The sequence below is a fragment of the Megalobrama amblycephala genome, linkage group LG18 (assembly GCF_018812025.1).
Source record: "Megalobrama amblycephala isolate DHTTF-2021 linkage group LG18, ASM1881202v1, whole genome shotgun sequence".
In the NCBI taxonomy this organism is placed as follows: domain Eukaryota; kingdom Metazoa; phylum Chordata; class Actinopteri; order Cypriniformes; family Xenocyprididae; genus Megalobrama; species Megalobrama amblycephala.
In genome coordinates this window covers 13678070-13694961 of record NC_063061.1, presented here as the reverse complement: position 1 = coordinate 13694961, position 16892 = coordinate 13678070, and the positions used below count along the sequence as shown (strand labels likewise).

The window sequence follows — 16892 nt, the reverse complement described above, 5'->3', positions numbered from 1 at the left end:
TTTCCACTCTGATCTCTGCCCCGGACACTCCATCTGTTCTTGTTGAAAGAGTAGACTGTAATTCATGAGGCTTTGTGCTTTATTTTCTAGCTTAAAATTAATTTATGTAGGCATTTACGTGGCTCAGTGGTTAGCACTGTTGCCTCACAGCAGGAAGGTCCCCGGTTTGAGTCCTGGCTGAGTCCTTTCTATGTGGAGTTTGCATGTTCTTCCTATGTTAGCGTGGGTTTTCTCTGGGTACTCCGGTTTCCCCCACAGTCCAAAGACATGCAGGTTAGGTGAATTGGACAGTCAAAAATTGCCTGTGTATGTAAGAACCCTGTGATGGACTGGCCATCTGTCCAGTGCTTTTCCCTGCCTCTGGGATAGGCTCCAGCCCTTTGACTTAGAAGGTTATATAAGGAATAGAGAGAGAGAGAGAGAGAGGCATATACTGTATATTTTTAGGGATAGTTTAAAAAAAATGGTCATTATTAACTCACTTTCATGTTGTTCCAGTATGTGGAACACAAAAAGAATGTACACTACCATTCAAAAGTTTGAGGTCGATTAGATTTTTATAAATGTTTTTGAAATAAGTCTCTTATGCTCACCAACAAAACATTTCTTATTATTAATAATGCTGAAAACAGTTGTGTTGCTTAATATTTTTCTAGAAACCATGATTTTTTTTCCAGGATTCTTTGACGGAGAGCAGCATTTATTTGAAATAGAAATCTTTTGTAACATTATAAATGTCTTTACTGTCACTTTTGACTAATTTAATATATAAAAGTCTTAAATTTAATGAATAAAAGTCTTTTTTTTTTTTTTTTAAATCTTACTGACCCCAAACTTATGAACAGTAGTTTATGTAGTATAAATAATAATTTTTCTTTTTTTTTTTCTTTTTTTTTGGGGGGGTAAGTTTTGTGGCAATAATTACTTGTAAGTAATGTAAATTGTGGGAATCGTCATTATTGATACTACTTGTGCTAATTCAGCTCTGTCTCTTTTGATTCTTATTTGTCAATCTTTCTTTCTCTCTCTCCAGTGATCTAAAGCGCAGAGTGAGTATTCTGATCGACGGTTCGCTCATCATCTCCCAGGTGAAACCTGAGGATGCTGGTAGATACACCTGCAGCCCGAGTAACAGCCTTGGCCGCCCACCTTCTGCATCAGCATACCTGACAGTGCATTGTGAGTCATTCCGCAGAGCTATCTGCTGATACACCACTAGATCTTACCGACATTAGATTTTTGTCTTTCATCTGAAAACGTTTGTCCTTTGCTGGTGCCCCTAAAAAACTATATATTGTGGAGTGTAGGCGAAAAAACCACCAGAATAGAATTGATTTGGTATTTTTACTTCCTGTCAATATATCCTGCTGATCAGTGTTGGGGGTAATGCATTACAAGTAACTTGAGGTATGTAATCAGATTACTTTTTTCAAGTAACTAGTAAAGTAATGCATCACTTTTTCAATTTACAACAAAATATCATGTCCTTAACGAAAGAATCTCGCAATGTAGTATTATGATAAAAAGCTTGGGACTGTTAATAAGCCTGACATGGCTGACTTGTTTTGATTTTAACGTTGTTAGCATTATGTCCACCAAATCAAACGTACTTTTTATTCTAAAAACAACTCGTATAATGCTACTAACATTAGCTACCATTTTGCCAACGAATACAACTTTGGTTGAGCCCTACTATACTATGTTGTCATAACATAATTAAACAGTTTGCTCTTACCCACACAAGATGTTCTGTGCAATTTCGTAATGACAGGGTTTGAAATGAACACCTGTAAAATGCGGGTAAAATCAGCTGTGGAGGGTAACGATGTCAAATCACTAGGCAATTTGGCAGGTTATGTTTCACAAATTATGTTCACTCAATTTGCTGGTGAAGTTTATGTAATCTGCGCATATACTCAACTCAGTCGATATTATGAATATTAAATATAGCTGAATTGAGCACCTGAACAACACAACTGTCACTAAGCAACCAATAAAGGCGCGCTGGTTTGTTTGCTTTGAAGGGAATAGTGCAGATCCAAGAAACATAATAATGTGGGGTAAATAACCCCAGTGTAAAATGGAAAGAACCACCTCGCAACAATGAGCAGACCCTAGCCAGATATAAACACTGACTTTGCAGCAGCAATGAAAATGAGTAAATAACCTTTGAAACTAATGTTACGCATCAAATAAAGATTGTATTACATTGTTATGCCAGTAGGTGGCGACCAGTGACTTTTAAAATGTACTTGTACAATTTGTACTTGAACTAATACTAAAATGTACAAGTCTTTATGCACATAAACAAGGCTTTGGGACAATCATGATGCATTTTATTCCAGGATTCTGAAATGTTTTCTTATTTTAAAGACATGGCGTTTCACAAACCACTTTACGTATACCTCTCTAGAGCCCCCACCACCCAACATCATCCCCCATATGGGATGTCTCGCATCTTTCTCACCTTTTTCACCCCTGATGTGTTTGCATCCCTGATGTAATGCAATTAGTTACTTTTTTTGGGAGTAACATAATATTGTCACACATTACTTTTAAAAGTAACTTTCCCCAGCACTGCTGCTGATCATACAGTGGGGTTCAAAAATCTGAGGGCAAAAGTGAAAGTGGTTCTGTTTTGTTGAACATGATGATCAGATCCTTGTTCTTCTAAAACCAAGAGCATCTGACATGTATATATACCACCTTAAGTGATTTTGTAAACTTACACTGAATGAAGATGTCCTATATGATAACAACCTTCACTATAGCAAATTCATTTTAGATAAAGCAGTAATTCCCAGTTGCCTACTCTGTATTATGTAATGTCATACATGATGTAATAGAGGAGGAATTCTCCTTCATCCTAAATCTGTGACATTCGCTTCACTGGATTGAGCATGAAAATTAAGTAACAACCATCACCAGCAGATTATGCTTTTTCATCATGGGCCAGATCATTTGTACGTTTTCACATCAGGATCATGTATTCAGGATGACAGAGATATATAACAGATTTTTCTCACATGGTGATCTTTCGTAATGGATGAAAGGGTTACTTTAGTCTCCCGGCATATTCCATCTCAATACATGGGCACAAGGGCGCATTAGCTTCAACTGCCGCTGACGCTTTCTATTTGCAGCCGAGAGATTGGAATGGCCTTCCGTCCCCGGAGTCTGGAGCAGAATTGAAACAGTGACCTTGAGTCAGTAAGCTAGCAGATCACTCAGTCACGGCTCACGTCCTCCACGCCGATAGACTGATGCAAAGAACCCGCGTGTAGAGGCTTTTCTAGACGTTGTTGAAAAAAGCAGGGGGGAAAAAAACCCAAACATGTTGCATTTGCAGTAAATAGTGATGGGAATGAGCACTGCAAAACTGGCTGTGGTATCCAAGGCAACAGACATTTCAAATTCCCTCGCTCGGAGGAAGCAGATCAGCCTGTGACAGACCGGCTTGGCTGAGTTGAAGTGGCGGAAAGGGATTACATCATAGCAGAATTCCCAGAGAGGGACAGACTGCAGGAATTTTCACCTGTTTTCTGAAACCGTCTCATCCACCGGCACATACTCTGGCCGCCCATGTGTGTAGCGAGCAGAGGCGCAGAGAAAGTGAATTTGACAGTAAGTGAGAAAAAGGGAGGGGGGAATGTAAAGAGATGACATCATCCTGTGTGGAAACCCTCTTCTCTGCAGTGACGTCACCTGTAGACACTCTGGCAGGCCGTTAGCGTGTGCGCTGGCGGCCCCGATAGACAGCTGACGGCATTGCAGGTCTGCTCCTATTTCTTTCCCTCCTCCTTCTCCTTTTCTTTTCTTATCCTCAGCAATCCTGTCCTTATGTCCTTACGACTCCCTTTTCTTCAGTTCTTTTCTCAACTCTACATTTCTTTCTGGTCCACTCCTCCCATCATCCCGTCCCACAGCTCCACTTGAGCTAAAAATAGACCTGGGTACTTTGCTAAGCATTAAAGAGCAGTGGATTTCTTCAAAGTGTTCGTTTCGGAGCGCCGCTCCCTTTTGCTCTCCAACATGCTGCGGTTGGCTGGTGTCTTCACTAATGAGAGACAGTGATTTATGAGTCACACGCGACTGAATCTCTTTTACAGCATTATTGATTAGTCTTCGCTTTAGATGTGGTTTATACAATATAAAGAAGGAAAAAGTTATCAGAAATCATCCTCTTGTTCATTTTTTTGGGCTTTGCAGCACAAAGGAACTGGTGAGAACCTTGTATTAATAGTGGCTTTTTTTTTTTTTGATGGCAGCAAATACAATATGTATCCTTCATTGCCTATGATATCTCACAGTTCTGTTTATGCAGTTGATTGAAAGAATAATATAGTGTTTAATGGAGTGTTTATTTATTTATACTACCATTCAAAAGTTTCGAGATGTTACATTTTTCAAGTTTTTTTATCTCTTATGCTCACCAAGGTTGCATTTATTTGATAAAAAATACAGTTATATGTACTCAAAATAAATGTTTTCTATTTAAATATATGTCACCCGTGCTGGCAAAATGAGTCGGAATGTGCACAAGCTAATTACGAGCTACATGCAAAACAAGTCAAAAATGTCGATTTTGGTCGAATTTGAAGTTTTCACAAAAATTACTTCATTAAAGGATTAGTTCACTTTCAAATTAAAATTTCCTTATAATTTACTCACCCCCATGTCATCCAAGATGTCCATGTCCTTCTCTCTTCAGTTGAAAAGAAATGAAGGTTTTTGATGAAAACATTCCAGGATTTTTCTCCATATAATGGACTTCAATGGCCTCCAAACGGTTGAAGGTTTCATTGCAGCTTCAAAGCCTTCTACACGATCCCAGACGAGGAATAAGGGTCTTATCTAGAGAAACCATTGTTCATTTTCTAAAAAAAAATTAAAATTATATGCGTTTTAACCATAAATGCTCATCTTCAACTAGCTCTCTTTTTCTTCCTCTATATTAGAATTCTGGCAGTGTAGACACTGCTAAGTGTATTACTGCCCTCCACAGGTCAAAGTTTGAACTAAATTGTTATATACTTGCACTAGCATATTGTATATGACAATTTAGTTCAAACTTTGACCTGTGGAGGGCAGTAATACACTTAGCAGTGTCTACACTGCCGGAATTCTAATAGAGAAGAAGGAGAGAGCTAGAATGGTTAAAATGTATAAAATTTAAATTTTTTTAGAAAATGAGTGATGGTTTCTCTAGATAAGACCCTTATTTCTCATCTGGGATCGCGTAGAACGCTTTGAAGCTGCGGAGGAAGTAGCTGGTCCAAAATAAACTGGGTACTGACCCATCCTTCAGTAACAACCGGCTTGTGAAATGCATTTATGTTGAAGAAGCAGTCGTCAGTAAAATGACGAGAACACAGCACAAGGTTCGGGCTATACTGCTGTGGTATCGTAGTAAATATGAACATTAAGCACTGATTCTTCACGTATTGGCAGTGTTGGAGGGGTTTCAAGTTTTCCATGGTGTCTGCACGTGCAATAAATGAGCGGGCAATATGCTAATGTTTCGTCTTGACATCACAACGAAATGGCTTCGGATTCATCGTTTAATTGACTCCGAGTCGACTCTTACTTTTAAGAGACAGTAAATTTATATACGGTGCATTTTCAGATTTAAAACTTTGCAAGATGTTTTCATTCACTTAGAGCTATGTTACACACTACATGAAAGGTAATTTTAAAAAATCCATAATTAGGGGCACTTTAACTCGATTTTTCTCAAAATTGACTTTGCTGACTCTGTTGACTTCAATCAGGTGTACCTCAGTCATTTTTTTTTATCGAATTCCAACAAATCATACATCGTTTTGAAGGATTTTTAATAGCGATTGCGAAAATAACAATAACTCTTTTTTCGATTTGTTCATTGTGATTCATTTTGCCAGCACGAGTCACATATCTTAAAATGTAATTTATTCCCATGATGGCAAAGCTGAATTTTCAGCAGTCATTACTCCAGTCTTCAGTGTCACTGTTTAGTCAACTAGAAAAGCAAGCCATATCTAGTGACTAGAATTTCATAGGCATTTGGGGTCTTTTTTATTTATTTTTTTGCTCTCTCAACGATAAAACAGCACACAACACCCTAGTCATGTTTTTTCAACTGCCTGTTTTGGAGAGTTTTACATGAGAAAACACCACTCATATTTCCTTCAAAAAACTATTATTTTTTGTTTGAATTTCAGTTATCTTTTCACAAGGCATTTACTGTGCTGTACTCTGATTAGCTGAGTAATAGTCTCAGTCTGAGTTAGTTCAGATCTTTTCATCTCATCTCACACTCTTTATTAGCGTATTTCTCCGTCAGTAGTTGACTCATTCAGAGGATTTATGCTAAATGTTCCAGACTAATGACTCAGAGAGTCATCCAGTACAAACTCCTCTCATCTGTCAGACAGTTTAACAAAGCACAAAACCCTGGATGTCTAATTTTATAACAGCTCAGCATTTATGCTGTATTTTATGTTTCTACTTTCATTGTGTCCTGTAGACCCTGCCCGTGTGATAAACATGCCGCCCGTTATTTACGTGGCCATCGGACTGCCGGGGTACATCCGCTGCCCGGTGGATGCCAACCCGCCTGTCACTTCAGTGAAGTGGAAAAAAGATGGCCTGCCTCTGCGGATAGAGAAGGTGAGTCCAGCTGGACAATGATCTCAATGTTTTCACAGATGCTGTCACATGGGCTTCAGTGATTTCTCGCAGCTGTGTGAGATGGGTTTCATTCACAGGTTACATTGATCTCATAGTCTCACACAGACAAAGACACTGGCTCTTCTTCAATAAAGCCAATTGGGGCATAACTGACCTTAATGAAGGAACAGGATATCACTTACATTCTCAAAGCCTGTTCCTCCTCAGTGCAATTGGCTTTAAAGGATAGTGTCCATGCAGCTGAAAATGTGTTGGCTTATCATGTTTCATCCCAAGAGCACTGCGAGCATATCCACTGCATACATTTCAATGAATGCAATATTTGTACAGCTTGTCAGGGGCGTAGCAACCATTATAACAAGGTGGTTTTAGTACATTTAAAAGCTTGTTCCCCCATTTTTGGTGGCATTTCAGATGCAGAAAGAAGAAAAAGCTGTACCCGGCCATGTAAAATGATGACCTTTATACTAAACAGTCTAATGGTTGGTTATGGTTAACACTCACTTACTATACCTGTCTTTCAGCAAGGACTATGCGATTATTACATCACCTAATTAATATTCATGATCCAAGCTGATAAGGTTAATTATTTGTCCCTTCCATTTTTTAGTACATTCATACATAAGTGATATTATTCAGTGTCTACTGCACTCAAATTGACTGCAGTGCCATGATTTTTCATACTGTGATTATACTAAGTGTGATTACTGAATTTTCAATTTTTACATTGTACATGCAATTATGCATGCACTTGATGTTTTTTTTCCCCAAATTAATTTACATTATATTCAAAATACACCACAGTTCAAAAGTTTGGGGTCAATAAGTTATTCATTTATTTATTTATTTATTTATTTATTTTGAAGTAGGTAATGCTTTAATTCAGCAAGGACACATTAAAGCTGCAGTCTGTAAGTTTTGCCTCTTTGTCGCCATCTCTGTTTGAAACCTGCAATTGCAGTTATTTGCGGAATTATCATCTTTACATGGGTTTTGCATCGGCACGGCTCCTCAGTGCAGATGAATCTAATGTTTGCTCTCAGTCACCACATCGGTGTGGATACTGTACTTCAGAATCACAGACTGTAGTCTTGAAGTATAACAAAAGTAAGAATTTTCACTGGAAAATGTCATCTGAACAAGTAAGTAACAACTTTTGCCACTTTTGTTCTGACCAACTAAGGAAAAATAAAGCATTACAATAAATCACGCTACTAATGGTGATTAAATCTAACGATCGCTTAGCTCGGATCATGTCAAACCGTGTAAATTGTTATTATTGTTATACTTTGTTCTCAAATTGTTAGTTAACAACAGCAGCATAGCGTGACTGTGTATTTAGTGTGTAACCTGTAGATTTAAATCTAATCTCTAATATTAATTCCATACAATCTGCCATCCAAATGATAAGTTTAATTATCGCAGCTGCTGTGAGAAAAGGCTATAAATGATCCGCCTCACATGATATAGCCTACTAGCTGGGACTCGTTCTTTAAACAGACATAACGCAAAGACGAACGGCTGCATGCTCGAATTTCCTGCAAAAACCCACCAGTACCACCCCAAAGTACCAATTTTAAAACATTATTACAAGCTTACCATTGTGAATTGGGCTAAGGTAAGGAGATAGTTTTGAACACTGGCTAGTTATGTACTTGCTCAAAAATTTATTTTGGATCATTTTTAACCAAAAAAGGTTACGGACAGCAGCTTTAAATTGATCAAAAGTGATTGGTAAAGAGATTCATGTTAAGATTTCTATTTTAAACAACTGCTGATCTTTTGAACTGTATATGTATCAAAGAATCCTCAAAAAGATGTATAAATTTCTACCAAAAAATTTAAGCAGCAAAACGCGTTGATAGTAATTAGAATTTATTTTTCCTAAACAGCACATTAGAATGATTTCTGAACGATCACTTGACACTGAAGACTGGAGTAATGACTGCTGAAAATCCAGCTTTACCAAGAATAAATTACATTTTAAAATAAATGTAAAAGATCGCGGTGCCCTCACGTTCCCATCCCACGATTTCGGCCGAAGGAGAAACCTACATAACCCCCACGCCGGAATCCGATTGCGCTCCTGCCCTCACGGAGGTCTGTGCACGCCACTGCCTGGGAGTCAAAACCTTAGTGTTGCAAGCATCATGCTGTACTGTTTGAGCTTCAGAAAACGATTTGCTCTGATTGTGTATGCTGGGTGTGATGGGACTTTTGTCTCTGTTGCAGTACCCTGGCTGGAGCCAAATGGAAGATGGGAGCATTCGAGTGTCTGAGGTGACAGAGGACTCTCTCGGCACCTACACCTGCGTGCCTTACAATAGCCTCGGTACAATGGGACAGTCCCCTCCCGCCCCCCTGGTGCTAAAGGTAAAGAATAACAGTTGTAGTTTTTATTCAAGCTTATTATATAATCCATTTGCATCAATATAACGTGATGTTTGGCGATGGATAGGACCCACCCAAATTTCTGGTGGTTCCTGGAGGGGAGTACAGGCAGGAGGCTGGTCGAGAGCTGGTCATCCCCTGTGAGGCAGAAGGAGACCCATACCCCAACATTACATGGAGAAAGGTAAGCCGCATACTTATGGATCCTGTATCATTGTCAACCCAACTGAAACGCTTGCTAGAACTGTTTTCTTGTATTGGAGAAGGTAGGGAAGCCCAGCAGAAGCAAGCACAACGTCCTACCAAGAGGCAGCTTACAGTTCAAATCTCTCAGCAAGGAGGACCACGGGGAGTGGGAGTGTGTCGCCTCCAATGTCGCCACGAGCATCACTGCCAGCACGCACCTCCTAGTAATCGGTAGGAGGGGTTGAGACAAATGGGGCAACCCAATTATGCACAAACATTACTTGTGATAAAATGATTCTTCCATACAGCAATGTTTTTTGATCATATTACATCATACAGACTCAACTCTGTTAGGTACATAATGTATATATGTGTGTGTGTGTATATATATATATATATATATATATATATATATATATATATATATATATGTGTGTGTATATATATATATATATATATATATATATATATATATGTGTGTGTGTATATATATATATATATATATATATATATATATATATATATATATATACACAGGTGCTGGTCATATAATTAGAATATCATCAAAAAGTTGATTTATTTCACTAATTCCATTCAAAAAGTGAAACTTGTATATTATATTCATTCATTACACACAGACTGATATATTTCAAATGTTTATTTCTTTTAATTTTGATGATTATAACTGACAACTAAGGAAAATCCCAAATTCAGTATCTCAGAAAATTAGAATATTACTTAAGACCAATACAAAGAAAAGATTTTTAGAAATCTTGACCAACTGAAAAGTATGAACATGAAAAGTATTAGCATGTACAGCACTCAATACTTAGTTGGGGCTCCTTTTGCTTGAATTACTGCAGCAATGCGGTGTGGCATGGAGTCGATCAGTCTGTGGCACTGCTCAGGTGTTATGAGAGCCCAGGTTGCTCTGATAGTGGCCTTCAGCTCTTCTGCATTGTTGGGTCTGACATATCGCATCTTCCTCTTCACAATACCCCATAGATTTTCTATGGGGGTTAAGGTCAGGCGAGTTTGCTGGCCAATTAAGAACAGGGATACCATGGTCCTTAAACCAGGTACTGGTAGCTTTGGCAATGTGTGCAGGTGCCAAGTCCTGTTGGAAAATGAAATCTGCATCTCCATAAAGTTGGTCAGCAGCAGGAAGCATGAAGTGCTTTAAAACTTCCTGGTATACGGCTGCGTTGACCTTGGACCTCAGAAAACACAGTGGACCAACACCAGCAGATGACATGGCACCCCAAACCATCACTGACTGTGGAAACTTTACACTGGACCTCAAGCAACGTGGACTGTGTGCCTCTCCTCTTTTCCTCCAGACTCTGGGACCCTGATTTCCAAAGGAAATGCAAAATTTACTTTCATCAGAGAACATAACTTTGGACCACTCAGCAGCAGTCCAGTCCTTTTTGTCTTTAGCCCAGGCGAGACGCTTCTGACGCTGTCTGTTGTTCAAGAGTGGCTTGACACAAGGAATGCGACAGCTGAAACCCATATCTTGCATACGTCTGTGCGTAGTGGTTCTTGAAGCACTGACTCCAGCTGCAGTCCACTCTTTGTGAATCTCCCCCACATTTTTGAATGGGTTTTGTTTCACAATTCTCTCCAGGGTGCGGTTGTCCCTATTGCTTGTAGACTTTTTTCTACCACATCTTTTCCCTCCCTTCGCCTCTCTATTAATGTGCTTGGACACAGAGCTCTGTGAACAGCCAGCCTCTTTTGCAATGACCTTTTGTGTCTGGCCCTCCTTGTGCAAGGTGTCAACTGTCAAGTCAGCAGTCTTCCCCATGATTGTGTAGCCTACAGAACTAGACTGAGAGACCATTTAAAGGCCTTTGCAGGTGTTTTGAGTTAATTAGCTGATTAGAGTGTGGCACCAGGTGTCTTCAATATTGAACCTTTTCACAATATTCTAATTTTCTGAGATACTGAATTTGGGATTTTCCTTAGTTGTCAGTTATAATCATCAAAATTAAAAGAAATAAACATTTGAAATATATCAGTCTGTGTGTAATGAATGAATATAATATACAAGTTTCACTTTTTGAATGGAATTAGTGAAATAAATCAACTTTTTGAGGATATTCTAATTATATGACCAGCACCTGTGTGTGTGTGTGTGTGTGTGTGTGTATATACACACACACACACACACACACACACACACACACACAGTGGTTTTGACCCATGTCCTAACTACACGCGATGCAATGCCGCGACATGTGCTAAAAGGTATCTTTTCCATGTTAATCACAGTTTTTGTCCTAACTAGCCCCGACGGCGACACGCAACGATTCTATTTTAGAAACGGGTTCTATTTTTCTGTGACGTCGCAGCGCGAACACAAAGTATAGCAATAATAATTTCAGGTACTCTTTATGTGCTTTATTCAATGTTAAAAGCGTCTAATGTGAGTTTGCATATCGCTTTGAGTCTTTTATAGCCATACTGAAAGCAACAAAAAGAAAGACCGTTCAAACTGTCAACTCATTGTGAACAAACAAGTGTATTCTATGACAAAGATTGTTTCAGTAACTCAGTATATATTTTTAATAATGTTAAAATGGTGTAATATTCATTAATTTGATTATGTACTGATTTTTGATTGACATTATCGCGTCTCATAGTCGCGTTGCGTCGGGTGTGGACAGACAAATTGTTTGTCGCTGGAATCTTATCGCATCGCGTCTGGTTAGGACACGGAGTCTGGGTTCCCATAATTATGAAAAGGGAATTTTTAAATTTCTGTAGACAATATGTATTTTTCTAGTTTTGTTCTGATATGATTTTTTTATAGCCTACTAAATATTGATTCTGTGTTCCAGTTTAATTTAGTATCACAGTATTTGTAAACTATTATAGTATATATTTTTAGAAGTAGCTTTTATTTTTCTATTTTCAGTTTTAATTTTAATTTTGTCATTTTAATTATTTTTTAATTATTGTACATTATTTTTATTTAAGTTTTAGTTTTTTTATTTAAATAATTTCTATATTTTAGAATTTCTACATTTTATCTAAATAATTTCTACTTCTTAAGTTTCAGTTTTTCAGTTAATAATCCTTATACAGTATCTCAAGCAAAAAGGAAAATTCATTGGTTGAAAACTATGGGAACTCTGTAGGCTTTATACCTGTTTGCAGGCATATTTCTCACCCATGTTTAATGTATTTTGAAAAAAGTAGTAACTGAATAAAAGTCAGTTGTATTCTGCTGGTCATATGACTGGAGACTTCATGTCACATGGAGCACATTACTTTAAAAATACTTGTCAAAAGTATTTATTTTTTGGTTAAAAGATTACTTGTATTACTATTAACAGTAACTGCTGTGATCTTACATGCAGAATATGCACATGCAGGTCTCTTTTATTAGCAACAATATAACAACACTGTCTGCCAGCTCAGTCCTTTTTATTGCTGCCCACTGCTCTGGTGTATCCACTGTGCTATTGGACACTCTTTGAATTTGTGTAGCTTCAGTGAAGCTGTCAGTTAAAGAAACTTTGTTGAGTCTCTGATCAGCAGCTAAACTAGACTAGGCTAAACTGTAGGTTTTCTTTTTTAGCTATTCAGTAAAAAGCTCTCTATATAAAAGTGCTTTGGTAGGTTGGGTCTCTGAGGGACATTACTGTATATGCTGTGTGTGGACTCATAGAAATGTTTCAGTGTCTTAGTATTGAGGGATTTTACTCAAAAGCATCCCTACAGGCTAACGCTTAGCTGTTGAATAAGAGATAAAGGATAAATGATGCAGACTGTGTCTGTTTGTTTGTGCTAGCACAAGTGTTTGCGTTAAGAAAAGTGAGCTAATCGCTCTGACCGAGGGCTTTCTACAAGACGACGCTCATGAAATGAAATGTGTGTGGCCTTGCTTTAGCTTTTGTGTACAAGTGTATGTTTATATCGAGTGTGACACAAGCTGTCCTCCTCCCACAGGCACAAGCCCACACGCCCCCGCCAAAGTCCACGTTTCGGTCTCGACGACCTCGGCCAACGTCTCGTGGGAATCTGGTTACGATGGCGGCTTTGAGCAGACATTCTCAGTCTGGTACGGCCATGTGTGAGTCATCCCAGCATGCTTTGCTTTCTGCTTCTTTTCCTAACTGTTGACCTAAGCTCTGCTGCTGCTGTGAGGCTGCTACATCTGGGGGCACCGTATGGGACGGGGCAAAACCTTTTCCCCTAGGGGTGAGATGACCAGCAGGGCCCTCCATACAGTGCAGCTAAAATGTTAAGGAGGTAATTATGGGTAGAATATCATGGTTAGGACTTTTTGTAGTGCTTACAATGAATAAAATACTGTTTAGTTTGATGCAAAGGCCTGTTCATAACTTCCAAATAATTTATTCCCGGAAAGTCTTGAACAAAGACAATCATTCCATGACTAGTCTAGATCCACTATTTTCTTTATTGAGTTTTTTGTTCTTTACGAGCAGTTTGCTAGCATGCTGGCCATGTTAATCTGGCTCATAACGATAGAATTGGAATGGAATGATCAGGCAGTAAAATCCCTCCACAGAGTCGTTATGAGTCGAACTGCATGCAAAGTACCTTATTAAAATGACAAGACCATTTTGGTGTTGTGTGCAGTTTGACTGGTTTTTAAACACTTTAGCACACTAAAAATAATGACATGTTTCATGTGATTTAGAAGGAACAGTCTGCTGCTGAGTTTGGCATAGTTGTAACATTGCTATGGAAGCCACATTTACAGTATGTTAGGGTCAGGTTTTTATTATTATTATTGTTGTTTATTTAATGACAGTGACCCCTGTCCTAAAATATAAAGGCAGCTATATATTTTCGTGTATGGGTCAATGATGTGATTCTAATTTTTTTGTGTCCATATGGTTTAATTAAAATTACAATTTCAAAATAAATTTGTAAATTACTTGCATACACTCTCTTTTTTGAGGACTATATTTGGAGAATGACTGCAAAAATGTCAGTGTGGTGTAACTATAAAAACTTACCATACCAAACAATTGATCTTGTTTAAAAAAGGTGAAATTCTCAATAAAAATAGTTCAAATAGTTCCAAATAATAGGTTAGTTTATATTACATCTTTAATCAGCATCATTAACTAGTCAAGTCAAATTCCTTAAAGGTGCCCTAGAATCAAAAATTGAATTTACCTTGGCATAGTTTTATAACAAGAGATCAGTACATGGAAAAGACATACACTGAGTTTCAAACTCCATTGCTTCCTCCTTCTTATGTAAATCTCATTTGTTTAAAAGACCTCCGAAGAACAGGCGAATCTCAACATAACACCGACTGTTACGTAACAGTCGGGATCATTAATATGTATGACCCCAATATTTGCATATGCCAGCCCATGTTCAAGGCATTAGACAAGGGCAGCCATTAACGTCTGGATCTGTGCACAGCTGAATCATCAGACTAGGTAAGCAAGCAAGAACAATAGCGAAAAATGGCAGATGGAGCAATAATAACTAACATGATCCATGATTACATGATATTTGTAGTGATATTTGTGAATTGTCTTTCTAAATGTTTTGTTAGCATGTTGCTAGTGTACTGTTAAATGAGGTTAAAGTTACCATCGTTTCTTACTGTATTCACGGAGACAAGAGAGCCGTCGCTATTTTCATTTTTAATGAAATGATTTAAAGGGCCCGCAGCCTGAATCGGTGCATAGTTAATGATGCCCCAAAATAGGCAGTTAAAAAAATTAATTAAAAAAAAATCTATGGGGTATTTTGAGCTGAAACTTCACAGACACATTCAGGGGACACCTTAGACTTATATTACATCTTGTAAAAACTGGTTCTAGGGCACCTTTAAGTGTCAAGGTGGTGTAACCAACTTTCAAGGAGCCATTTTGTTAAAATTGTGCAAGAAGACCATGTGACATGAGTATTAACTTTTTAAAATATTCCCACCAAGGCCATGTGCTTACATAGGTGTCCACGATAATGCCTGTCAAATTAGATTTTAAATTGAAATGTCAAATGGTGTAACCGGTTTACGCCTTGGTGGGAATATTTAAAAAAAAAAGAAAAGAAAAAAAAACAGTTAATACTCATGCACAATTTTAACAAAATGGCTCCTTGAAAGGTGGTTACACCACCTTGAAACTTAAGGAATTTGACTTGACTCACATGATTCAAAAAAGAGAATGTATGCATGTAATTAGCAAATTTTTACCCTTTTAAAATTAACTAAACCATATGGACACAAAAAAGTAGTGTCACGTCATTGACCAGTATACATTCATATACGTATACAAACCCATTCATACAGTGAGAAAAATAAGCTATAAAAGTTTAAGGTGTAAAAGTTTTTCTCTCTTGGTTTTCTCACTGTCATGTCTTTCCAAACATCTATGACTTTCTTTCTTTTGTGAAACACAAGTTTTGAATGACATGAGGGTGAATTATCCTTGTAAATTGCAGGAAACAATATACATACTAATCCTGATAAATGACAAAACATCAAATTAAGTTATAAACAATAATGTTTAAGTGCAATAGAACTTTTCAGATGCTAACAGGTCTAACTTATTGAACTGCAAATGTTTGTCAGGTGCTATGAACCTCTAGTTTGCACATACAGTATTTATTAAGCCCTGATAGATTCTGAACTATGACAGATTCTGAGATATGTGATGTATGATCGTTATTATAAAGACTTTGTCTTGTGCCTTCTCACAGTTCAGTGTTAAACAGTTTTTGATATTTTAACCGTATGCAGAGAGCCAACAATTGCAAGTAAGTATTGACTGTACCATAATTTTATAGTTTTCATTACTTGCTTTGGTAAGGTGACATTCAGGTTTTAAAGAGGTTAAAGTTTGCAGAGGTTCTTTTGTTAATGACATGATTCATAACAGCAAACTCTGGCTTCTGGCTCAATTAGCAGCACGCTCGTCTCCTCGCTCAGTCGTCTCCTTCGCCTCTCTTCATCTCTCTACCGCCCATGCCAGAGCTTCTGCATCCCTGTGATTCTGCTCCTCCTTTAGTGCTGTCCTCTGCGATATTCACCCGGAATATCAGCATTCTATAGCTCTCTGTGCTCTCGCCCCTATAGAATGACATATGCTTCGCAAATAACCATTGTATGTTTGCTTCGGTGGGTATGAGCAAGAACATCTCAATTGTTTGTCTCTAAAGCTCCTTCAAACGGAGTCTTTGCTACTTATTTTAGAACATATTTCTGCAATGTCACACCAGGTAACAGATGGCAGCCGTGTTTCACGGGAATGTAGCATGAACAGGTTTAGACCGTCACAAGCCCTGGAGACAGATTTCAGTCCTTTTCGAGCTATAAATAGTCATGAAATTTAGTCTGAGAGTTTAGAGAGACACGTGGAGAAAAAGATGGGAAAGTATAGGCATTATATGAGATGGAAGGGGAAGTTTGTATACATTACCATTCAAAAGTTTGGGGTCGGTAAGATTTTTGAATGTTTTTGAAAGAAGTCTCTTATGCTTACCAAGGCTGCATTCATCAAAATACAGTAAAAGCAGTAATATTGTGAAATATAATTACAATTTTATAATAACTCTTTTCTATTTTACTATATTATGAAATGTAATTTATTTCTGCGATGGCAAAGCTGAATATTCAGCATCGTTTACCCAGTTTTCAGAGTCAC

The 16892-nt window shown here is 37.9% G+C and overlaps 1 protein-coding gene across 10 annotated transcripts in view; it reads left to right on the top strand.

Moving 5' to 3' along the window:
* Window positions 1–16892, top strand: part of igsf9bb (immunoglobulin superfamily, member 9Bb) — a 144473-nt gene that overhangs the window by 95455 nt on the left and 32126 nt on the right. For 8 of the 10 annotated variants that reach the window (XR_007181259.1, XR_007181258.1, XR_007181257.1 and 5 more), the window contains exons 7-12: window positions 1034–1179; window positions 6506–6648; window positions 8902–9042; window positions 9128–9244; window positions 9327–9477; window positions 13207–13330. Coding sequence is in view for 7 of the 10 variants with exons in the window: in XM_048166205.1 (XP_048022162.1) it covers window positions 1034–1179; window positions 6506–6648; window positions 8902–9042; window positions 9128–9244; window positions 9327–9477; window positions 13207–13330 (822 nt within the window). In the remaining 3 variants the exon portion in view is untranslated. The remainder of the gene's footprint in view (window positions 1–1033; window positions 1180–6505; window positions 6649–8901; window positions 9043–9127; window positions 9245–9326; window positions 9478–13206; window positions 13331–16892) is intronic. The other 2 variants (XM_048166202.1, XM_048166206.1) reach the window with 1 other exon arrangement.